Raw genomic sequence first — 24321 nt, 5'->3', positions numbered from 1 at the left:
GACGCCAAACCATGCAGCAAAACCAGTAAACCATCGTCATGCAAATGCCAATAAACTCCTGTGTTCATGCCGTGAAGAAATAACCGTGGGCGATGTGGCGCGAAGCATTCACGCTCCGAAGCCAGACGCGACGGGCATGATGATTGTGGATGGCTTAGTTGATGGCGATGCGGCGGCTCTGGTGCTTCTTGGCCTTCTGAACAACGATGGTCAGGATGCCATTGTCGAGCGAGGCCTGGACGGAATCATTGTCGACGCGGCTGGGGAAGGCAAATGACCGTGAGAACTGGCCGAGGTTGCGCTCGACCAGATAGTACTTGTGCTTCAGAGCCTCGGATCTGCGCTGCTGCTTCGGCTCATCGGCCTTGACCGTCTCGGCGACAGTGGTGGCGGGTGTGTCCTGGGGAGTGCTGGCGGTGGATCCTGCTGCTGACGTCTCCTCGGGATCATCCTCGACGGTTGCCTGGTGGGACTTGACCGAAGCCGTCTCGGCGTGGTCGACCAGAACGGCCTCCTCGCCGCTGTCGGTGATGGCGCCGCTCATCTCATCGGCCTTGCCATCAACGAGGCCGGCCGGCGGCGTGCCGGCAGTATGGGTGCGCTCAATGCGGCCGCGGACTTGCAGGGTCTGAGGCTCGGTGAACTCGATGTGAATGTCTTCCTTGGCGATGCCGGGAAGCTCGCCGTACAGCTCGTAGGCGGTTTCCGACTCTCTCATGTCGAACTTCGGGGTGAAGGAGCTGACGCAGCTGCTGCGGCCCTGGCGCGAGTGGCTCGGGCCCTCTGATGAGTACTTGTCAAAGTCATCGATCAGGCGGAACAGACCCTGGAAGTTGGGCTGAGGCGCGGTGTGGTAGTGAGGGCGGAAGAATGAGGCCATCTTAAGGGTTTTTGACGGAGATGAGGGAGATGAAATGAGTAAAATGGTCTTGCGTGGAAGCGTTGGTAGTGAGAGAGAGACTGGTTGTTGTTTGCACAGTTGCGTATATAGACTGGAGTGTTCTGTTTGATGTGTTCTGAATGATGAAAAGAGCTATCTATCAACGTGCAAGACCGTCACTTTATAGGCATAGTAAAAAGACCTCGTGCCTTCCCCAGGCTTCAGGAATCTTTGAGAACGCGCCATCTTTGCTGACATTAACCGTTGCCTGGAACGGCGGCGAGAACAATGGCGATGTTACGAGCAACTGGCGGATTACTCACGATGCGTCTAGAATAGTCTGGAATAATCGGGGTTATCTTTGAAGAGCGGCAGCTGCCGTCAGCTGGCGTACTGAACACCAAGCGCGGCTTGGTCTCAAACCAGCTGGCACGACCAATCACGTCCCGTTTCCCTGGCATCTTGATTTGAAATACGCCGGATCTTCGCCTTGAGGACATGAACATATGTAATACTTCATAAACATCGCACTTAAACTCAATCATTGTTTCCAGTGCCGTCGTCATGATCATTGTAGCTGTTTTGCTATCGGAGTGAGCGTATGTACGAAATACCTTCTGTGGGATTTAGTCACCAACACCAGGAAATGCATTGTAACCACATTCCTCGAAGTAGCACGCTTGAGGATCCTTCTAGACCGAGATATTTGATGCACAGTTTGTGATGGACTCACACAAGTCTGCAGCCTGAATTATTCGTCAGAACGCATTCATGGCTGGACTCAAGGCAGATTGGGACAAAAGTGGCAGTTGTATCTTCAGAGAGGTGGACAAATGGCGGGTACGGACGGCTGAAAGAGATGCGGACCACTACGAGCGGTTCAGTAGAACTGGATGTCCTGAAAGATGAGCAAGCAACGTGATACCCTATTTCGTCCTAATGGCCACCACGCTACGAAGACCCGGAGAGGGCAGCAGACAGCTGAACCTGCGACAGTTTCGTAATGGTCAAAAGTTCGCCCCAGTCAGATCGATACAAATGGTCAAAATGCTGTGATATTCAGCAGGGGTTCGTGAAGCATACGCCGCTCTACCATATTGTACAAGTACAAGTCTACCGCGTTTCCCCGATGCAAGCCCGGCTTAATCCTTCTTCAGCGGCAAGATCTTCTCCTCGATACCGTTTTGCGTGATAATCATCATCTGCAGACCATCTCCCACCTCGATGTGTCTCTCCACTGCCGAGTCGAAGGCATCCTTTACCAAGACCTCGACCTCGTCGCGGGGCAAGGGTTGGCGCTCGCGCTCCTGTAGGGCGTGGCCGACTCCACTGCCGGGGATGTACTGATTCTTGAAGTTGACCTGGTTGTCCAGGAAGGGCATGATCAAGCTGGCCGCGGCACCACCGGCGCGGCACTGTTCCCGCTCGTAGCTGCCAACGGGATCGTAACTGTAGACGGCGCCGGCGCCGTCCTCATCCAGGCCGCCGAGGATGGCATAGACGTAGTAGGGGAAGAAGCGGCGCTGGTACATGATGGTGCTCAGGCGCTTGGCGCAGGCCGAGACGGACATGGGCTTGTTGTGGCGGTAGCGGTACATCTTGCAGATAGAGTCGAGGCGCTCCTTGAGAGCCTCGCCATCGGCGGCGAACCCGACGACGGAGAGCAGGATGTTTGCGTCGTCCTGCGTCGATGTAGAGCCGCCAATCTTGAAGACCTTGGGAGAGAAGCGGGTGTTGATGCTGTAGCCGGCGGTCAGACGGGTGTCGCCGGCCATGATGGCGAAGTCTTTGCCAGCAATGGCGAGCGTCGAACCGCCGTTGTCGGTGTATCTGGCGAGAGATTTGTCAGTAGTCAAGCAGTGAGGGAGACTATCGCTTGGAGGATCGAATGGGCTTACGGGTTGAAGCGGTGTTCTCTGAAGCCATCGACGTGGTCTTGGACGGGGACATCGGCGAACGAGTAGTTGGGCCCGTTCAGGACGGGGTTCTGGCTGAACATAGCCATGGCGAAGGGTCGACGAGGCGGGAGACTGGTCTGCTGGAGGGGTCGCAAAGGCGGCGCCGCGGGCTGTAGATGGCGATGAACGGTGGGTGGGTGATGGCGGTTGAGCTGGCGGATGTGGTTGATTGATGGCCTGAGGTCGGTTGGTAGCTTGCCTCGTGAGCTAATGCGCAGGTAGCCTGGTGGACTGTGGTAGCTTGCGGGCGCTGGGCAATTCGGGACAGCCAAACTACGCGTCAAGCTTGCAGCCTTGTCGCAGGCTGAGAGCCCACGGAGGCCCAGAGAGCCCACTAAAGCTGGAGCTGGGTAGCGGCTGACAGGGGTCTGCTGGGGGCGCCTTAGGAGCTACCTCAGCAAGCCCAGGTATCTGTGCCTTGGCCTCCTTTGGCACAGGTTCGCGCGTTGACTAGGCCAGATACGGCGTGGAGGTGAGATTGGCCCTCTGGAGCTTGGACTGGACAGTGAATGCCGAGCCCGGGGTTAACTGTAGCGCACTGTGTGCCCAGGGGGAACAAGGAACTGGGAAGCCACTGCGCATCGTCATTAGCAGCTGTCGTCTATTGGCTTGGAGTCGCAACAGCCAACCTTCGCGAGCGAAACATCGCCAACTTCTGTCTTCTGCAGCTGAGACTTGCATAACCACCGCGACCAGGTGTTATTGGCCCAGTCTTATTGTTCGGTCTGCCCTAGCAGACTCGCTCGTCTGCGCTGCACCATGGCTCGCGACATCCGCCAGCGCGCCCTCCAGAAGATCGCCGCATTATCCGCGACGAGCTCCATCACCGCCTTCGACCGATCCGACCTCGACCGCCTCTGTAAGGCGACCGCTCACGGCAATGGCAAGAGCAGAGATGGCGCCAATGGCTCAGCCCGCGGCTACTCGCTGGCCAAGGTGCCCATGGTATGTGCAGCGCCGCATCCACCCAGCCAAATCGTTATAGGACCCCTATTCCTGACTTACACCTGCAGACCATCCGTGAATTCGAGGTGCTGCTGGCCCTTTGCAAGGCCGCGCCCGCCGTCCAGAGCAGCCAGAGTGCCCAGAAGCTCACCACCCAGCTGATCCCCTACATGCTCGAGGCCCATTCGCAGACCTTCCAGCCGTCGCCCTTCTTTCGCAAGGTTGACCCATCCCCTATCGAGGCCTTGACCCTGCACCTGACGGCCGCCCTACTCTCGCTGGGCAGCAAGTATGACGGGCTGCACGAGGTCGTTTCCGACAACATGTGGGCGTTCCTTGCTGCCGTCAAGACTGCCGTTCAGAGCACCGTCCCCTCCGAGGCCCAGGAGGGTGTCGACCAGAGCCTAGAGGATGCTATTCGAACTGCAACCATCGCCATCGCCCTTCTGGGCTTCCTGGATGCAGCCGCTGCCCAGGCCGACTTCTGGAGGACCGGCGGGAGACTGGCTCTGATCCAGCGGGTGCGCAACCTACTGTCCGAGCCTTTTCTGACCGCAGTCGAGGGTGCCTTCTCAAGTATTCGTAATGCTCACGCCTCAGACCGCACTGCCAAAGAGTGGAAGAGATATCTGAAGCACTACACCGCGCACGGAAGACCCCTGGGTGCGGACTTGCTGCAGCGCAGCTTCATGTATCTATTGGTATCATCAACCTCACTTCTGATTGCCGACGCCAAGATACTCAGAAATACCCACATTCTGGAATTGCTGTTGGCAAACCCAAGTCTACTCAGGGCGGGATTACCCCATAGTCCCGATGCCGATTTTCGCTCCATCGAGATGTACGCGAGCATTGCGCGAGACGAGATGGACCGCTTGGACGAGGGCGCCGACTTCATCCAGATGGGCTCTGCCAGCCAGCAGAGCTTGGCCTTTTCTGTGAAGGCCTCGGCCTTGGTCAGTCTTTTGAACTGCACGATGCTCAACGAAGATGCTGCAGACCCCGAGGTCATCATGGGCTGGCTCGAGGAATCGTTGCTCGATCCTGTTCAGATGCAGGACGAAACACTGGCATCGACAGTCCTCCGATCCATGGCTATCCTCTGCAGACTTGTCCCAAGCTATGCTCCAAAAGTTAGCCGTCTCTTGCCTCGCTTCATCGTCCAGGCCGCACCACGCGGCGAAATCATTGTCGTAGCCTCAAAGTGCCTGGCATTTATCCTGCAGCTACTATCGCATGACGCGGTCATCACCACGCTCTACACCCTTGGGAATGTCCTGAGCCCAGCAACCGAGCAGAGCATCCCCAATGGATCGAACCCTGAGCTTGGAGCGGATGGGGCCGGTACCAACGGCATATACCAGGGGCGGCAGTCTAATGGCAGTTCAATCTCGCTGGCTTTGCAGGGCGAAGAGGAGACATCGGTAGTGTACTCAAACATCGTGCAGGCGATCAGTGGCATTGCCAAGACATCCAACGACGAGAAGATAACCGCGCTTGCGCAGGCTATGCTTCTCCAGAAGCTGAACAAGGTGAATCACGCGGTAGATGCTCAAATCATTACTGGAGCGGCTGCCTTGTCGCTGGCTGGCGGCCAACTTGAATTCCGCTCGCTACTGAGGCTATACTCTCGTATATGCCACAGTGCGTTGACAGACGATAATGCTGTTCTGCTTGGCGCGGTAAGTTTTGCTTGGCAGACCCCGGGAAACCGTCCGCTAATTGTTACCAGATTACCAAGGCTCGGAATCATATCTCCTCCAATGTGAAGCGAGGAACTCCGCTTTTTGACATCTATCTAGAATATATCCTGGAGGAGTTGATCTCAAAAGGAGACGTTCATCAGTCCAAAGATGCCAAGGAGTCCGACGTCGAATTCGCGGCGAGGGAAATTGCTCAGCTCCTTCAGCCTCTGTCAATTCTGATGTCGACCAAGGAGTTCGCCGCTTTTACAGCGACCGACGACGATAGTCACGCACTGGTTCGCGATGCCTGGTTCAACATTGTGGTCCATGGCTTCACTCCGTCAACAGAGAGGGGAAAGAAATACATCAACGAGCTCCGTATCATGGCAATACACTCACCACCACTGGTTGCAGAGCAGCGCGGCGAGCAAAATGAGAGCGATATCGAGCTGAACACGGTCCTTCGGAGAGCCAACACCTCGGAGCGAGAATCCAAGCAGAAGAAGCAACTCGCAGAGCTCATCCCCGCCAAAGCAGCCGAGATCAGGGGATTGAGCTATAGAAAAGTCATCTTCCTTCAGGCTGCCTATCTGGTGGAGAGCTTACGCGCTGACTCTGGAGATTGCACCAAGGCCTTGTCGTACTTTTTGGAACCCAGTATGCATAAGCCTGAAGTCAGCAGCGTGATGGAAGGAATCACCAGCGTCATCATGGAAAAGTATCTGTCCAAGACTTTGGAAGGCAAGCAGCCGACTTTCTCGGCCCAGTATGCCGCCTCGCAATTGGCAACCATTCTCTGCGGTTGTTGTCACCGCATCCAGAGGGTTCAGCAAGCTGCTTTCTCCTGTGCCGATAAAATCATCCGTGAAGTCCCATCCGCGCTTTGCCAGAGATCGTCGCTATTTGCCCTCCTCGAGCTCCTTTCTCTTATGTGGACAAGCTGCCTGGAAGCCGAGACAGAGTTGTACGAGCCGCGTTCCGTCTTCAAGTCCACTCGTGGAAACGTGACTATCGAGTTGTCTGATAACTACGGCTTCCGTAAGTTCACTTTAAACCAGCTGTATAAAAGGGCCAAGGTTTGGATTCCCGCGACCATCAACCTTGCACCTGCAGACGTCAAGGGTCTCCTACAGACGTACTTGTCCGAATTTGACGACGAGGGTGCTTATGGGCACATGTCGCTTGGTCGATCCTTCGCCATGGAGGTTGGGTCTTCAATACCGTCTACTGATCAACGATTGGCATCTCTGGACCCCGTCGGCGAGACGACTATTAATACAACCTCTGACTTCATTGCGCAGTATACGACGAGGCAAGAATACAGGTATGGCGAGACTCTGCCTGACCACGGCACCGATCTTGTCAACGTAATGCCGATGGGTCGAAGAGCATCTTTCATCAAGTCCCCTCCCAACGAAACCGCTAATGCCGTGAACGCGTTGGCACACATTGAATCGCGCCTGAACATGAAGAAGGCAACCACTCTGAAGGATGTTCGGGAGATATTGCGACGGGCAGCCGCGTTACTGTGCCGCACTAATAAAGACGAGAGCGCCGTCACGCACTACTTGGTCAGCATTCCCTTCGCCATGTTTACTAAGGAGTCCATCAAGCTTGGTGTCTCTCTTTGGCTCGGAGTCATGAACGAGAATCCCAGGATGGAGTCCCGGCTCCTGGCTGAAATCGCCCAGCAATGGGAATTTGCGATTCAGAAACGCCTCGGTCTTTTCAACCCTGCTTTGATGTGAGTCCACTGTACTTTTCCATCTTTGCGACATACTAACTGTATAGGCACCCTGATCCTTTCTTCGTGAAAGAAGAATTTGCTCCCAGTGACAATGCTGGTCTCATCAAACGCCGACAGGTTGTGCATAATTTGCTGGCTCCCCACACTCATTTGGTCCAGTTCTTCAGCAGTCACTTTAATGCGACCCGACTGGGGAGTCCCGATACTCAGCGAATCTTCCTCCGGCTACTAGATGTAACACTCAATGCCATGAAGAAGTCCATCTCGCACCCCATGGCCAGAGAGCTCCGTCTTCGGATCATTCTCTTCAGTTTGAGGGTTCTCAAAGCAAGCGATGGGGTGGGAACACTCACGCAGTGGCGGCTCAAGGACAAGATCTTGTCCGCTGGGCTGAATTGGTTCCAATTTGCGCCTAAATGGTCATTTGGAAGTAACATTCTTCAGTTGAAAACTGAGGTGCGACTTGTTACCGACGTGATGGCTGCTCTCAAAGCCATTGGCTATATTGCGGCACACGCCGTCGGCTCGTACAAAGGCCTGAATCAGAAGGAGCAGCTGCTACAAATTCTGCTCGAAAGCGAACAGGCCAGGATGAATGTTTGGGTTCACCCACTTGGCGATGCCGGCCACAAGGCTGATATGATGACGCACCATGGTCAGAAGACACTCGAGGTAAGTTTTCCGGGGAAGTATTCGCTACCTCAGCTGACGGAAGTAGATTGCACTTCATCCACTCATTCGCGTAGCATGGGCAGAAAGCCCTTCATTAGCCATAGAACTGGCTAGCAGGTTCTCGTTCCCAAGCGTGCACAATGAAGTGCGCTGGCTGTTGTTGAATTTCACTGCCAAGGCCGTGCATGATCCAGAGGCGCTTCCGATTCTTCTGGGAGAAGAACTGCCCGCGGATGTGCGAGGGCAACTCAAAGTAAGTTCCCCGAAGATCATGACCGATCCAGTCTGCTAAAATTACCAGTACTTGCTCTACTGGGCACCCGTCAATCCCGTGACAGCAGTGACCTATTTCTTGCCTGTGTATCGGAACCACCCGTTTATGCTACAGTACGCCATGAGAGCATTGGAAGATCATCCCGTGGATGTGACATTCTTCTACGTGCCTCAGATCGTCCAAAGTTTGCGTTATGATGCCTTGGGATATGTCGAGCGTTATATCCTCGAAACAGCCCAGTTTTCCCAGCTGTTTGCCCATCAAATCATTTGGAATATGAAGGCGAACTCGTACAAGGATGATGATGCCCAGATAGTGAGTCAAACCATATCGCCTCCAGGTACCTAAGCTAACGAGGCCCAGCCCGACGATATCAAACCTGCCGTTGACAAGGTCAGCAACAAGATGATCGACAGTTTCTCTGCAGAGGACAAGAGCTTCTACGAGAAGGAATTCGCCTTCTTTGATGAGGTCACGGGCATATCCGGAAAGCTCAAGCCACTCATCAAGCGACCCAAACCAGAGAAGAAACAGAAGATCGAAGAGGAACTCCGCAAGATCAAAGTTGAAGTTGGCGTCTACCTTCCCAGTAACCCAGATGGTGTCGTCATTGGCATTGATCGCAAGTCCGGTAAACCTTTGCAATCCCACGCTAAAGCTCCATACATGGCAACTTTCCGCATCAAAAAGCCGAAGATAGATGCTGTTGAAGAGGTAGAGGAAGTTGTCCAGTCAACTGGGCAGAATGGCCAACACCACATCGATAATACCATCGAGACATGGCAATCTGCTATTTTCAAGGTTGGAGACGACTGCCGACAGGATGTGCTCGCTCTGCAAATGGTTGCCGCTTTCCGTGGCATCTGGCAAAACGTCGGGCTCGACGTCTTCGTCTTCCCCTACCGTGTCACCGCCACTGCCCCGGGATGCGGTGTCATTGACGTGCTGCCAAACTCCATATCCCGTGACATGCTGGGTCGCGAAGCTGTCAACGGTCTCTACGAGTACTTCATCAGCAAGTACGGCAACGAGGATTCACTGCGCTTCCAGCAGGCGCGCAAAAACTTCGTCAAGAGTATGGCAGCCTACTCGATTGTCTCTTTCCTGCTTCAATTCAAAGACCGACACAACGGCAATATCATGATCGATGATGCGGGACACATCCTGCACATTGATTTCGGCTTCTGCTTCGATATTGCGCCTGGAGGCGTTAAGTTCGAACGCGCACCGTTCAAACTGACGAGCGAGATGCTTGCCGTCATGGGCGGTTCGACGGACCACCAGGCCTTCCAGTGGTTCGAGGAACTCTGCGTTAAGGCCTTCTTAGCTGCCCGTCCCTACGCAGAGAAACTGAGCCAGATCGTTCTGTTGATGATGGACTCGGGCCTACCATGCTTCAAGCCCGAGAGCGTGAAGCACTTCAAGGAGCGCTTTGTTCTTGACCGCAACGAGAGGGAAGCCGCCCTCTTTGTGCGCGACCTCATCAAGAAGAGCGCCAACAACTACTCGACGGCAGTGTATGACCAGTTCCAGTTGATGACAAACGGTATCCCATACTAGAATGGTTTGTAGCGCATAGTCTGTCCTGGTTCGTAGGACTGTGAGGAGGGACGCAAGTCGCAGGTCAAAGTAGCAGTGTACGGGGGGCACGGGAGCAGTAATTGAGAAGGTTACAGATTGATTCTTGAATATTTTGCAATTCGGAGCAGGCCCGATGATTGACTATCTGCGGTGACGCCTCTGACGCAGAGGTTTCCTCCCTCTCACGCTCTTCAGTAAATCAACTAAGATATCGTTGTGGTGCGGACACTTTCCATGATCGACAGTACGCTGCTGGAGACCCCGGCACATGGCGGTGTTCATACCGCAGTGCGTGAACCAGGGCAAGCCGGCGGAGCATCCGTCATCATATTGTGGGTTATTCCAATGGCACATCTTTGGCGCGCACAGAGTCTCCCCGCTTCCGTTGGCTAGTGCTGTTGATTTTGTTGGTCGGCTGTTCTGATGACTTCAGTGGTCCTCAAAGTGGTGTTAGAACCATTCTAATAATGGATGAGGATAGATTACTGAAAGCAGTATCAAGTGGCTATGGAGTGGTCAATATGTAGAGATCGGTACCGGTAGTGTAGTGTGATAATGTATGGTTCACCGGGCGGCTTGGTTGTCTGTATGTTGTTCTTCGAGTGGCGCCTTTGCGGTGATTTACATAAGTTTACACAAGGTACCTGGGCGGGCGAGTCACTGCCTTATGATTCGGGCTCACGGCTCAGCTGCAATGTTTCCGGGATGTCCGGTTCGTGGTGCGAGTGAGCCTAGCGATAGTCGACTCCTCGAACGTCATATGAGATAGGTCCTATCACTTGAGCCCCTCGGAATGCCGTGACGACGTCCTTCCACCTCACCTTCAACATCCTTGCCTTGCCTTTCCACTCGCCATTGCATTCCTGGCCAGAGGCATGCAACCGGTGAAACGCGCACCAGAAGGCGTGGTGGTCGAGGCTGTCCACATACAGCCTCAGTTCCGGCACGTTGGCATCCTTGAGGAACTTGAGGAAGCTCTGGAAGGGCGGCTTGCTCACGAAGAGCGGCGCGACCACCTCGCGGTCCTTGCGCCTGCCCACCAAGAAGCGGAAGTCCTGCGTGTGCTTGTCCAGGTCGCCGCCCCAGAAGTCGGCCGACGGGAACCGGCTGTGGATCTCGAGATCCAGGCACCGGAGCCGCCCGTGCTCCACCATGTCCCGCAGCGCAGGCCGGTACCGCTCGTAGAAGAGGTGCGCGTGGTCCTTGATGTAGAACTGGACGTTCAGGGTCCGCACGTGCTGGCGCGGGCTGACGCGGGTCAGCGCGCCGACCAGGAAGTGGTCGGGCTTGCCGCCGGACCGCGTCGTGTCCAGGACGACCTCATGGTAGAACAGCGCGGCGGCCTCGGAGAACAGCCGCTGGCACGCCAGGAACACGCGGACGACATCCCGGGGGCTGGTGGCCGGGTCGTGGATCAGCAGGCCGAGGATGTGGACCCGGATCTCGGCGGGCAGGTCAAAGAACCGGAAACAGCCCGGGCTGCTGCGCTTGGGCGGCTTCGCCTGTTGGGATCGCGAGGTGATGGGTTTGCTGCGGAAGGCGATGCTCGCCTTGCCCATTACAGATGCTTCGACGTCCCACGACCGCTGGTATGGTCGGCAAGCCTGCGATCGGGGTTCCCCACGGACGATTCCAGAGGAGATTGAGACAATGTCTCAATTACAGTGGCATTCAAGTTGTGTGCTGCCGGAGTACATACAGTTAGCCACTTCAAGGATGCCTTCGCCGTAGTATGTCGGGATGTTGGAGATGAGGCGACGTTCACGGGTCACGTGAGACCCACGTGTTGCATAGTGTTTCCAGAAGTGCGTACTATACATTACTCTACCAAGACGTTCAAGCCTCCCTCAAGTTATTTGAAGTTTGCAATTATGATTATGCTGAATCTGCTAGTTATGGCTCCTTTTTAAGAAGATCTACCGTCATTATCCTTGGTCCGTTGACAGACCGTTGCAAAACACCAGACAACAGACTATGAAAGTCACATTATGAGAAGAATTCGCCCAGAAAGTTCATCCAAATGAATAACACAGCCCTTTGGAATGCTCCCGACACCTTGAAATCATTCCGCCTGGCCTTATCATTAAGTCCATCAAATTCGTCATAATCACATAATATACACAGGCAGCCGACTGCCCATCAGCTCGCTCTTTGGTACTTGCACATCCCTCTTGTCGAAATCGTGCAAGAGGAGCCAACAAAGCATTCTAAGGACCAGTGCGCACCATATGTCATTTCGACGTGGTTCGAACCGATCGCTCATTGTGGTGTTCCACGTCTCGCTCCGGTGGGCGTGACTTTGGTTAGTACTGGTCCTACTTCCTATCCCCCATCCAGTGGTATCAGTGTCTGCACGGAGAACCGGACGCGACAGCCCTGCAGAAGGAAACTGAGATGAGTTGGACATTGGGGGCGAGCCTGAAGGAGCTGGGGCGCGGTGCTGCGGGTCCGGCGAAGCCGCTGCGGTATCGGTATTTGGACTATTGTCCGTCGCTGGTTGAGGCTGTGCAGCTTGCTTCTGATCCCGCCTCTGGTCAGATTGTGCCTTCATATCGTCCTGAGCTGTCTGTTCTTGTTGCTGCGGGCTACTAGTGTGGATATGAAGGGATACTTGTGCCTGCAGATCATCGTGCTCGGAGTCAATGCTGATAACCCTAAGTCGGATCTCTCCAAAGTATTTCATCATGAATTGACGTTCTCTGCGCTCTGGAGGCACTTCTAAGAGGTCGTCGAAGGACACAGGACGTGAAATTGGTGAGGCCGGGTTCAGCGCCTGGGTCTGGTCGGCTGTAGTGTTGATAGCCAGGAGAACCTCTTGGATGTGACGACGCAAGACATCTAGGACGACCTTCTTATCCTTTGTTGCCTCAGACAGCATGCCAGTAATACTGTCTATCACACCGTGGATCTCATTAAGATCCTGCGGCGCAAACTGGGCGTTCTGCTCTGGGAGTTTGCGCTGTAACATGGCAGCCATGGCCATGACTCTTTCCAAATCTTCTGAGATGGCATGCCGAGTCCGTGAAGACGCGTCCAAGTTAGCGCGCAGGCTCTTCTCAAATTCGCTGAGCATTCTTCGCATATTGAATCGCTGCGAGTTCCAAGCGAATATGGTTGGGTTCGGCAGGAAGCGGAACGGGCGATTCATGACATGTAATGTGCGACCAAGCATGCCCATGATCTCAAACGTGACCGGAAACAGGTGGGTATTCTTTGATCCATCCTTCTGATAATAGAGTGTTGTGTTTGTATTGCATCCGATGAGACTTAGAGTATCCACGATTTCTTGTCGACTTCCAAGCCGCAAAGTTGACATTGTTCTCTGTTCCATTAAACGGGAGCTCCACATTTCGTCAGATGCAGGGTCTACTTCGCGGTAGAACGTAGGGAGGCTGCCGAAACACAACTCTTTGACCTCGCGGGTTGGGATGATTCGGTTTTGCTCGAAGGTTGCCCATCCAGTCTTCTCGAAGACAAACACAAGGCCAAAGTCGTCCACCCGTGTCCCGAGTAGGCTGTAGCCGTTGCCCTCGGCACGATACTTGTCCTGGTCTCTGTTGAACTCCTTCCAGTATAGCCCAAGTATGGCAGTCAACTCGACGAGGTGACAGAGGGTTGTTGTGGCGTACGGCTTTTTGACTGTTGGATTCGCATCGAAACTGCGCTTTTTCTTCTGTAGACCGACTGCGAGCGTAACTGATTGCTCCTTCAAGGTGGGTTGAGGTTGTAAACTATCTTGCCATCGCTTGAATTCCCACGACCTTGAACTTTTCTCCATCGTCTGAATGGCACTTAGAAGTGTCACCCAAGTCGCAAGTTCGTTGTTCACAGTGTGGACCCGCTGGCGTCCCATTCGCTGGTTAAAAGCATCGTCTTGTTGATATTCACTAACTCCGAATGCGTCGAAGCTTTCCTCGGTTCCATTTGCGTAGAATATTGGCGCATCATTGTTGTGCTCATCCTTGACAGGTCCTCGGACATTATTAGCGGGCGCGAGGAAGATCACAGGGGCCTGGAAGTCGATTTCAAGTCTTAACTGCCACCACTTGAATTTTCGGGAGCTCAGGTCGGCCCATTTCCCCATCACACGCTCATCGCAGTTAGGAAGGCCTCGCGCTGTGGCAATGATACTCTGCGCGAGTTGGATGACTGTTGTCGCAAAGGCTATGACAGCTATAATAAGTGCTACGATAGCCACGTACAGCTCAGAGTTGTCATCCGCGCCTCCCATGACTGCTGACCGGGGTACGTGTAGCACCGACCGGGATTGTCTTATATAATTGGTGGATAAGTAAAATGGATATACAAACCAAGCTGGACCAGTCCGAGTGGCAAAGGCTATAGAGGACTACCCTCGTGAAGTTGAAAATGAAGTAAGTTGGAAGACGAGTTGAACTCGCCTGATCAACGAGGCATTTTGATGTAGGAGCTGAGGAAGAGGACAGAAAAAGAAACGTTTCAAGGCAGCTTCCAGAGCCTCGTTCATCTTTGGGCCCCGAGGAGCACTAGGTGGTATGTAGGACATTGGATGCGGCTGAAAACTAGCCGAGTCGACAGGCGTTGATAGGCTCGCTAATACACTGCCGTGCCTCAGAACACGGGCGATTCCGTTTCTGACGAGCAAGCTGACCCAAAAGCCCGGTCTCCCGCTCTTCCCGCTGCATGGGGCAGCCTCCACACAGAGGGCTGATCGCCTAAATTGTGCGCTATTGACAGGGCGAACCTATAAGCGTCTGAGTTGTTCTTGTGTGACAGAATCTCGTCTTCATGAGGTTAGTGATTCTTGAGTGCCAGCGCGTCTCTGAAAAGCAAACCTGCGGCTACGAATTACGCTCCAGGCTAACAACAGCCACGCCCGATGCATGTGATACGCGGCCAACGGCAGTTCTGGGAGTGTGACACGAAAATGCGTATAGATTCCAATGAAAAGCCCACATTGTAGCCCGCGCGTATGTATGAGTAGTAAAATGCATCCAATAAAAGCCAGAGTGAATATATAGAAACGAACTCGAATGATACTCCAGACGCCCGAAAAAGCTAGCGTGTCTAGTTCCATGTGGCCAGACTTTCCCACTTTCCCTAGTCTTTCGTACTACTTCTGCGACTCTCGATGGGACTTACCGTCACAGGGCTGACGGTCCCACTCTCTTCCGGAGCCTGAGGCGCCAAGTCACTGTCGTCCTCCTCAAGCGACACAGGGCTGACGATCTCATCTAGAGCGGGACTTCGATCGTGCATACTGGGCACTGATATAAGGCTGAGCCTGTTATCCACCGCGTGCTCATCCTCGTCGATTGGCGAGACCTCCTCCGCTTCTGGCAGGAGGCTCCTGGCGCGTGACGGAGGCTGTGAGTGCGCCTCTGGCGCCGCCGGCGCTGCTCCGTCGAGCCGGCTAACCCGCTTCTCCACCTCGTCGCTGAACGCCGCGTCGATAGGCGAGACGGGATGGTAGCTCAGCCGAGGGCTCTGCAACATTACCGGAGCTGCGTGCGGCGTACTGGGCGAGATCTCTTCCGATGCCAGGATAGTGCTCGGCGACGTTGGCGGTGGCGCGGGTGTAACCCGCGTCGCTGGCACCGCTGGTAGCTGAAGAGTGGGCACCGTCGGCCCCGTGCGGATAGGTTCCGGGCTGGCCCGCTTCTCCGGGTCCGTGGGCACCGGATGTGACTCAAGCGGGTCTGTGGATCCCATGGGCCACTCTGGTCCGTAGCTGCGGCGCGTCGACTTAAACCGGGACATCCCTGCCGATGGCACAGCTGGGGAAATCGGACTTGCCTGTTCGGGGATCGTTGACAGCTGGAGACGACGACGTTGCTCGGCTTCAGGCATAGATGGTAAGATGCCATCATCTCCACCTCCTGCGCCCGTGGTAGTCTTCATGTTATTGACCCTTGCCTGACGTCTCTTTCGTCGGGCAATGAGAACAGTGGCTATAATAACTAGTATAACCAGTAGAACAACGCCAATGATAGCACCCACTATGGCACCCACTGGCACGGGTCTCCTGGCCTTGCCATCAGTGTTATTTGAAAGAGTAGAAGTGGCGTTCGCATCGTGTGTATGTGGCATCGCCGAAGTTGTCGGCGCTAATTCTGGTGGGTAAGGGTATAGCTGGCCGAACAGTCCCATTGTCCCACAGGCGACGTTTGTGAACGTACTTCCTGGGCTTGCGTCTGTCGAAAAGTAATGGGTCATGCAACTTGGAAAGGCGCCCGCGCTACGTAGCCATGTAAACCTTGTCTTTCGATTCCTGTCAAACACTCCCGGGTTGACTTACCAACAGAGGGTGTTTTGCCCGCCGCACGCGCCTGTGGCGGCTTCCTGACATGATGTATGTATAGTAGCGCTACACTGGTCCGGGCCACCTGAACAGCACCCACGGTAGTCTCCTATATTGACACAGTAGTCGGATGGATTGGTGCATGTAACTAGTCCAGAAAAAAGTCAGCCAACATCCTCAGAGTGCTTGTAAGCAAGTTTTTTTACTTGTCACCCCTGTCGTGAAGCCACACGTATTTGGACCCAGAACAAAATCTGCTGTCTGGTTGGCTGGTCGCTTCACTGGTAGTACAGCCGGTGTCGTTATTTTGGGGGCAGCTGTGACTTGCGCCGCTGACAGGTTGAGCACACCCGTCTCAGCGGTAAGGTCTCTGACGCGCGGCATCGTCTCTGGCGAAGTAGTGCAACTGGCGATGTTGTTTTCCTTTCCGTCTTGTCTCCGCTGCCGCTTGCTCTTGCTCATCAGTCGAAACTACGGGAGAATTCATCTCTAGGATTACTTGCACCAAGGAGACCCTAGGTTCAATCCCCATGGCGCCCGCCCTCATGTCCAGGTGACGGATTCATTGTCTTGCAAGCGGCAAAAAGCCTCGCGGCCGGCATTCCAGCGAAATGCCGCGGTGAAGAGCGCCACTTTCTTTATGTCGGTTGTGAGACAGGTTTCAGCAATTGGATGGTCCCTTCAAAGGAACTCGGAGTGAAGAAAGGTCAACGAATGCACAATAGGAGCGTCATAAACGAGAGACAATGGCTGCTTTCGATATCAACGATTTCAAGCTGGTATTATTGCCATACTGGTTAGCTGAACCTGTACTATCATATCGTCTTGAAAACCCCAATGCTCGACAAGGCTGTTCCTGGATACTGAAACATCGTGTTGTAGGCGCAAGAGGATCCCAATGACGAGTTATCCACCCAAGCCGGTTCCCAGTAGAACAAACCGACGCCTCTGCTCACTCCGGCGACAACTGCTGCTACCTTCTGAACGAAGGTTGTCTGCCCCGCTGCAGAGAAGGGAATGCTCTTCAGGTCGCTGGGGAACGCGTATTTTGGCGAAGGACAAGAGGTAGGCCAGTTCGTTTCCACGACGGCAATTTCCTTACCCCATGTGCTTGCCATGTTCGTCAAGCTGGTCTTCAGGCTTGCAAGCGTCGCAGCCGAATTACTAGAGAGAATGTTAGCGTTGCTCGGACAATAATGCTAGACATGTCTCGCAGCAGACGGGGGAGCCAAGAGCTGGTTCCAGTGTAATGCAGCTTGGGGGCTACGTACTAGAAGGGATAATAGGATACACCCATCATATCAAAATCGGAACTCTTGAGAGGACCTGCTGCAAGGACGCTGGTGTACCACCACTTCTGAGTCTCCCAATCCCAGCCATTGTCGAGATGAATCATAATCTTGGGTTTGGTCGACAGCTTGCTGTCCTTGACTCCATACGCAGCAGAGTTGAGAATCCTGGCTAGATTGTACATGTTCGAGGTGCTGCCGGTGGAAAAGAGCATGCCAGCAGTGATCTCGTTGCCAATGGAGACAATAGCCGGCGCAATGCCGTTACTCTGCATCGCGTTCATGGTATCCAGCGTATAATTGTAGACCTTCCACGAAAGGTTCTCAATATCGCTTGGCCATCCTGACGGGATTTTCTGATGGGCTGGGTCTGCCCAGGTATCGGAGTAGTGAAGGTCGAGGAAGACCGAGAGTCCGGCGGCCTTTGCGCGCTTGGCAAGAGCTATATTGTAGTTGAGGTTGTAGTTGCCATCGGATGGATTGACCCAGATTCTTTGCCGTACGATGTTGACCCCATTGTCAACAAGAATCCTCTCGAGCGACTGAGCTGTGCCGCTCGTCGTCTTGTAAGTAATGCCGGCCTTCTCCTCCACCGCAACTGACGACCAGTCTACACCCCTATAAGTTAGAGCTGCATCTGCTAGTCTCGTGCAGAGAAGCAGGAAAACGCTTTTGAACAGCATCGTGTGGGAAGCGCGACGTCCGAAATAGCGACCAGGGTGCAGCCTAAGGGACAGAAAGCCATCGTGACAGAGCAAGGTTTCTTAAGTAGCAATCATTGTAGGTTTCGTAGACCACCTTGCACCTACACATCTACCGAGTTCCAGATCGCGAAATCCAGGGTTACGTTCTAATACCGAATTCGGTCCATGGTTGTGCGATTTTCCTCCAACAAGAACACTGCAAAAGGAGGAGACAAAGAGCCTTTCATTACCATGCGGGTCTTGGTCAAGATCGGATAGCCTGCCAGGGCCTGTTTCTCTGCGCTGATGTGTGGAGAGGCCAATCATTCTGAAGCGCGCGAGTGCACCATCGGAATATCCACAAGAAAAGGAGAACCCACATATGTTCGGACGGCAGATGACGCCCCGTTGGTTTACCGGGGTGATGGAAGCGCCGCTCAATGCTGAGCAACATACTCACAGACTCCTAGCTGACCAGGCTGAGCCCGCCTGACAAGCATACCAAAGTAGCATGCAGGTACGCCAATGAAGTGCTGTGGGCACGTCACCAATGCTGAGAAAAGCCTGTCCTCATTCCTGTCGTCAGATGGCAGCATCGGAAGACGCTAACTGAGAAGGCTGTTCCATTGACGGGGGTGTAAATCTGGGGCGCAGCTGAAGCCTGTGATTCGTTGCCAGCGCGCAAGATCCGAAAGCCCCGCAGAATCTCATCTGGAGGTGTTTGCAGAAGATTGAGATGCGCTGGACAGTTGACCGTAGTGAATGCCGTTTTCAGCTCGGACGTTGGCGTCCTGCTATAAGAGTTGATCATCCCAACCTAGCATCACACCCTGCGATGGCTTCTCTTATAATTATAGTTAAAGATAACTGAACGCCCGGCATTTTCGGCGTCCTGATTGCGTTGCTGCATATTCATGTTGACAATGGTCTACTTGGGCTCCCCCAGAGTGTGTTCTATACATTTTATCTGAGCACTCTGATGACTACGCTTTGCCGTCCACTTAAGTTCACTGTAGATCCCGAGCAATATTACTTGGGAGATCGCCAATCAAGTGCTCGGCTGAGCTCTGGCGGGTGCCACTATCAGCCCTCTTCAACAGGCGGAAGCATGAGTATTCGCATTTCGTGACAATCGACGTCTTCGAGCATTATCCAGAGGTAGTGGCCATTCGGTGTCACCAACCCCATCATATGCCGAATAGGGTACTGCCTTGTGTGGTTCCGTAGTCGTATGCTGGGCGCCCGGCGGAGGGAATAGAGTGAGGGGAAATACGAGGTACCTGGCAACGTACCAAGCATCCCACCTTGAAGCTGGTATTTGCTGTGTGGTGTTCACTCCAAGTGGTTTTTCCACGAAAGGACTTCGTTTGTACGTTGCTTGTCTCTCCTACTCCACGAGGCAAAGCTAAAGTGTAAGTTATCCACGTCAAGGTGATACGACCAAGATTCCTGGTATCTCTCTAGTGGTACAGCAACACGTGCATTGCAAGCTTTATCGGTAATTTCCAAACCAACGTGTATCTCATCAAATAAATAGTCAAATAGATACGATTCTGTAGGCGACATGAGGCTCAACCATGATGCCAGAGTCGGGAACAGTATGTAAGTGCAGTGTACGAGGCAAGGTTCACCGTCAGATCATGTGATCTTCTGTGCCAGTGCTCTGTGTTCCACATGTTTCTTGTGGGCTTCCCGGCGCAAGCTTTCTTCGGCATCCCACACGAAAGGTCTGAAAGGCGAGCCACAGCGGGTGCGGCCGACCTCTGTGGGTTTCACCGAAAGCGGGCAAGTTCTCAATTGATAATGCTGATTGGCGCAACGCACTAAACGTAGATCATTGGCAGTTCGGCGGAGCCGTCGTCACCCGATGGGGGTTTGGGACATGACAACAGTTTTTTTTTTCCTCTTGGGTTCCCTTGGGTTTTCTCTTGGGCCGAGTCTACGGAGCCTCTAGCTGGCCAGGGCATGTTGGGCTCGCACAGAGACGGCAGATGGGTGGGGTTTCTCGTGCTTGCTTGCGGTGAGTCTACCGCATTCTCACCGGCCATGCCGTGACTTGCGTGGGTGGCACGATGGAAACGTGGGCCAGGCCAGGACGATCACCAGCAGTACGGAATACATAGTACAGAGGACACAAGAGGTGTGGGAAATGTCCACAGGACGCCGGGAAGAGGAAGGCGACTTTGTTTGTGAGGGATAAAGGACGCAGGCTGTTTCATATGTGTATGAACGGTCGCACCAGGGTCGAACAAGAGACAGTCACGTCGCATTGGCTGCCAAACGCCAAGCTTTCCGGTCATTAAAGCCGGATCTGCGAAATTGAACCGTGCAAGATAAGTTACAGATTAGTCAGTGACTAACTTAGATAAGGTATTTGTGGCTGGTGAGGGATGGGAAAGCGAGCAAAATAGGACCGTTGCACCGAAATTGCCATGGCGCCCGCTTCATAAGTCGCAGAGTTATCGCACGGTTGCCCAGGTTGATGATACGCGAGATATTTTGCATGTGTTCCAGAGTTGGACAGTGGCTCCCCAAGCTCCCATCACGGGCAGCAGGCCTAAGAGAGAGTTGGCTCATCACACCCGCCGGATTCGTTCCTCATGGGACCTTGCAGAGGCAAGACGTGTTGACACCGCGCGTCCAACCTCGACTCTCCAGCCTTTCAACGGATACAACGGCTCGCCAGTCTGCAGCTCCAGCCATCTCATTACTGTGTAGTTACGAGTTTCGGCGCTGAACCGGGAGCCGAAAGTGCAGCTCTGGCATTCTGCAGCTGGGAGCAGGGGAGCTAGCTAAGTTTCTCAGCGCAAGCTTGCAGGCTAAACTAGCCCCCCGCTTACTTAGCCTGGGTGAGTGATGTCGTAGACATACATGGATGGCAAGCGGTTCGCGCCAGCACGCACTCACTTCGTAAACGAAGCAGCTAGTTACTGCACTGGACTGGCCCGCCGGGGGGCCAAGCTCCCTTGGAGCCATCGGCGCTGCGGCGTCACCTCCAACCACGCACGCCGCGTGGTGTCTGGTGATGCGCCGGTGGCTCTCCATAGTACTGGAGACCGCAGAATGTGCCTTATCTACCGTGGTACTATTGAGCTACAGGGTGTTTGAGACTGGAGCTTGAGCTAGCTCACGTAGAGAGCTTTGCAGCCGCCGTGACGGACGTGCGCCCATTGGGTGAGCTGCTCGCCCGACCACCCCGACCTTCCCTCCCACCTCCCACCTCCCCCCCGGCGACGTCTTGGTGTTTCTGATTTGGAGCTCTCCAGCCACTGCGACTGCCGCGCAAAGTCTACGAGTGCACAGGCAGATAGCCAGACCGCTGCTGGACATGGATTCGAGCGTCGAGCTAGCGCGGGCGAGCAGGGTTTCGGTGGGCGGGAACCAGCAGCAAGATGCAGCAACTCTCTGGGTCCAGTCGGGCTCTGGGGGGGCATGGCGGCATGGCGGCATGGCGGCATGGGCATGGGCATGCAGGGTGCCTCGGACCCCGGTCGCGTATCGTGAGAGCTATCGTCGTCGGTGCGCCTGCCGGGCTGGGTGTGGTACTGGTTGACTGACTGACTGGTGGTCGCTGGCAGATCGTGGGTGGTGCGGTGCGCCTTTCTTTCCCCATGCTGCCGGGCTGCCGCCTCTAGATTTTCTGTTTGATTAACCTCGTGCCTTCCGTGCTTCACGTCCCCCATTTCTTCCTCTCATCCATCCATCCATCCATCCTTCCTTCCGTCTTCCTCTGCTTCTCTGTCAAGTCAAGAGTCAATCGCTCCCGGTCCCCCAGCCCAGGCGTGTCTGTCGTTGATTGTCTGCATTCCAGCGACCACAATCGCAACAACTTCTCTCCACTCTCAGCATCGTCACGATCGCAGAGTCCAAGCTTTTCTGGCACGCTCCAAGCATCCTTTCGCGACAACCTGCACCTCCAGCAGAGCCCATTGTGTCGTGCTTTTATTCTTGACCCGCCACCAGCAGTCCCAGCATCATCATCATCCGCCATCACCACCGGCAGCATGTTCTCCCACCAGGTCGCCGTCGTTGCCCTCTCGGCATTGGCCCTCGTCTCCGCCGGCAACTCCACCTTCAGCATCAACCCCAGCGCCGTCCCGCTCAGCACCAGAGGTATGCGCCTGGCTCCCAGTCCCCACCATGCTTGTCTCGCCATGATATCCTCAGAAGCTGACACATTTATCTCCCAGCTGCCTGGTGCACGTCCGAGACCAACGTCTGTACTGCCGTCTGCAACAATTCGCCCTCCGAGATCAGCTGCGATCCTGTAAGTCGTAGATAAGTGGGAATGGTGGAGCCCAGGCTGGTGATATATCTGCATGGATGCTAACCTACACTTGCAGGCCACTCTGGACTACGAGTGCTCTTGCAATGACGGTACCACCCCCGACATGAACGAGTACAAGGAGTCGTTGCCCTTCGTGAGTCTTGCCCCAAAGTAGCCTAAGCATGGCAGCCCAAGGGAGCCACCAGCTGATTTTTCCCATCTCGAATAGCACATCTGCCAAGAAGCCTTCACCGAGTGCATTACCCAGACCGTTGGCAATGCCGCGGGCCAGCGTAACTGCACCACCAGCATCTCCGACAAGTGCGGTACAAAGAATGCCACCGACTCTTCCGCATCTACTCCCTCCACCACCACTGCTGCTAGCTCCAGCGGAACTGCTACTGCCGCTTCCTCTAGCAAGGCGGCCACCTCCTCGACTTCCAAGGCCGGTGCCATGCCCACCAACATCCAGCACATTGGCAATGGCGCCGCAGCTGTGGCCGTTGGTCTCCTCGCCTACATGTTGTAGGGAGGTATCTAGGTTCGGTGTTGCACATCGGAAGCCCAGGAGGCTCGGGCGTACGGCCGAGTTATCCATGCTCAGCCTCGCAACTGAGTTGCTCTCGTGATCAGGTGATCACCTCTTGTTCTTGTATCGACTTGCCAGATGCGGTTTTCCCAGATTTGAGAAGAGCAAACACCGTCGTGTTGTACATGGCGGATCCTAATGCACGAGGAGATGATATCAGGTTTGACGATTTGGCATATGGAGGATTAAGCACGGTGTTTGGCATTGTTTTCAAACGAAAAGGACGCCTTTGGCGTCTTGTTTAGGTCAATTGCGCCAGAATAATAGAATGGTTTAACGTCCTACAATGTTTCTCTTTCGTGAACATCCATGATAGGGACGTTGAGTCTTGGTCATCTTTCGTACTCGACCAACTACGACGATATGATATGATGTGTGACAATCCATCCATTCCGTCAAAATGCTGAAGAATTCAACATCGACGCTCTTCCACTGAGTCCAATTCGGCCATTGCTCTCCATGAAGAGATACGCAAACTCCCTGGAGTATATGTATCTCGATTTACGATTTATGCTCAAGCAACAGCCAAAGTGCTTGGCGATAGAGGTGCTTGAGCAGTACAGCGTTGAAACCAAGGGACCTCGAATCCTAAGACCACATGTTGCAAGTTATTGAACTGGATTCAGACCGCACCCTCAGCCGTCTCTTTCCCAATCTACGTTCTTCAGATTTCAGGACTGCTGGCCGGTTCCATCAAGCCAACAATTATACAACAAAGTGTTTAGGGTTGTCCTCTCTAACTCCTGCCACCCATGACCGTCGCCGGCACAGGCTCGGTTATCACGGCTAGTGGCCGACGCGCTTCAACTTAGCATCTCGTTGCCCACAACTAGAAGGCCCCTTTCTATGAGAACGGGCGCAGAAAATGTAATGACAAGTGCTCGCCAGTCGTTTGGGAATATTTTCCCCCTAGAGACGTGCTTTTCCCTGGATTTGTGTCTCGTACTGCTTATTGCCCGGCGGCATATATATGGGCGGTATGTGATGACTATAAGCGTCAAGTTTCTTTGTCTTATGCGTGGAGGTGTAGCGCTATGCATGTGCATACGCGGCTAGCGTTTGAGTTACGGAGAAAATGAGAAAAAGGAGCTCCAATGTAATATACAAAACAGCGCTATATTTGACTTTCTAGACAGAAGTTCAAGCAAGTGGGTGCGATGACCACCTTTGCTGTCTCTTATTCGATCACGTAGTCATTGAAGAATGTGATAACATGTGGTCAAAGGGGACGCTATTAGTGAGTATAGCCTTAGTACTAATCTTACTTAAGAGTAACCAAGCGGGCTTTGTTTTAGAGTTACAAAGCCCAATGCTTGCAGCAAGCGGTGCTTGATTCGGCTTGTTGGTTATGCATTTGCTTAGCAGTTGAAAGAGAAGTAATGCAGCAAGGGCGATGTCTTTGACAGGAAAAGGGTAGGCATTCTAGACTTCGCAGCTGCTGAGGCGAAAGCAATCAACCGCAAGTACTACG

General features: G+C 54.0%; 8 protein-coding genes across 8 annotated transcripts; 2 read left to right on the top strand and 6 right to left on the bottom strand.

Moving 5' to 3' along the window:
• Positions 1-154: 154 nt before the first annotated feature.
• On the bottom strand, positions 155-880 carry JN550_003419 (uncharacterized protein; the record flags this gene model as incomplete). Its single annotated transcript, XM_049314821.1, has 1 exon — positions 155-880. The coding sequence occupies one exon, from the start codon at positions 878-880 to the stop codon at positions 155-157; it is 726 nt and encodes a 241-aa protein (XP_049174610.1).
• A 1142-nt stretch (positions 881-2022) lies between these two features.
• Positions 2023-2885, bottom strand: JN550_003418 (uncharacterized protein; the record flags this gene model as incomplete). Its single annotated transcript, XM_049314820.1, has 2 exons — positions 2023-2710; positions 2779-2885. 2 exons carry the CDS (start codon positions 2883-2885, stop codon positions 2023-2025), a joined length of 795 nt encoding a protein of 264 aa, XP_049174609.1.
• Positions 2886-3597: 712 nt separating this feature from the next.
• JN550_003417 (uncharacterized protein) lies at positions 3598-9721 on the top strand (the record flags this gene model as incomplete). Its single annotated transcript, XM_049314819.1, has 7 exons — positions 3598-3783; positions 3852-5465; positions 5516-7212; positions 7260-7887; positions 7934-8140; positions 8189-8476; positions 8525-9721. The coding sequence occupies 7 exons, from the start codon at positions 3598-3600 to the stop codon at positions 9719-9721; spliced, it is 5817 nt and encodes a 1938-aa protein (XP_049174608.1).
• Positions 9722-10473: 752 nt separating this feature from the next.
• JN550_003416 (uncharacterized protein) lies at positions 10474-11301 on the bottom strand (the record flags this gene model as incomplete). The annotated part of the gene is made up of 1 exon (XM_049314818.1): positions 10474-11301. The coding sequence occupies one exon, from the start codon at positions 11299-11301 to the stop codon at positions 10474-10476; it is 828 nt and encodes a 275-aa protein (XP_049174607.1).
• Positions 11302-11849: 548 nt separating this feature from the next.
• JN550_003415 (uncharacterized protein) lies at positions 11850-13973 on the bottom strand (the record flags this gene model as incomplete). The annotated part of the gene is made up of 1 exon (XM_049314817.1): positions 11850-13973. The coding sequence occupies one exon, from the start codon at positions 13971-13973 to the stop codon at positions 11850-11852; it is 2124 nt and encodes a 707-aa protein (XP_049174606.1).
• An 848-nt stretch (positions 13974-14821) lies between these two features.
• On the bottom strand, positions 14822-15871 carry JN550_003414 (uncharacterized protein; the record flags this gene model as incomplete). Its single annotated transcript, XM_049314816.1, has 1 exon — positions 14822-15871. One exon carries the CDS (start codon positions 15869-15871, stop codon positions 14822-14824), a length of 1050 nt encoding a protein of 349 aa, XP_049174605.1.
• A 966-nt stretch (positions 15872-16837) lies between these two features.
• Positions 16838-17994, bottom strand: JN550_003413 (uncharacterized protein; the record flags this gene model as incomplete). Its single annotated transcript, XM_049314814.1, has 2 exons — positions 16838-17186; positions 17294-17994. 2 exons carry the CDS (start codon positions 17992-17994, stop codon positions 16838-16840), a joined length of 1050 nt encoding a protein of 349 aa, XP_049174604.1.
• Positions 17995-21998: 4004 nt separating this feature from the next.
• Positions 21999-22790, top strand: JN550_003412 (uncharacterized protein; the record flags this gene model as incomplete). Its single annotated transcript, XM_049314813.1, has 4 exons — positions 21999-22107; positions 22185-22261; positions 22338-22415; positions 22491-22790. 4 exons carry the CDS (start codon positions 21999-22001, stop codon positions 22788-22790), a joined length of 564 nt encoding a protein of 187 aa, XP_049174603.1.
• Positions 22791-24321: the final 1531 nt, after the last annotated feature.

This window comes from Neoarthrinium moseri (assembly GCF_022829205.1).
Source record: "Neoarthrinium moseri strain CBS 164.80 chromosome Unknown scaffold8_Wmoseri_CBS_16480, whole genome shotgun sequence".
NCBI classification, from domain to species: domain Eukaryota; kingdom Fungi; phylum Ascomycota; class Sordariomycetes; order Amphisphaeriales; family Apiosporaceae; genus Neoarthrinium; species Neoarthrinium moseri.
This window is presented reverse-complemented; position numbering and strand designations above follow the sequence as displayed.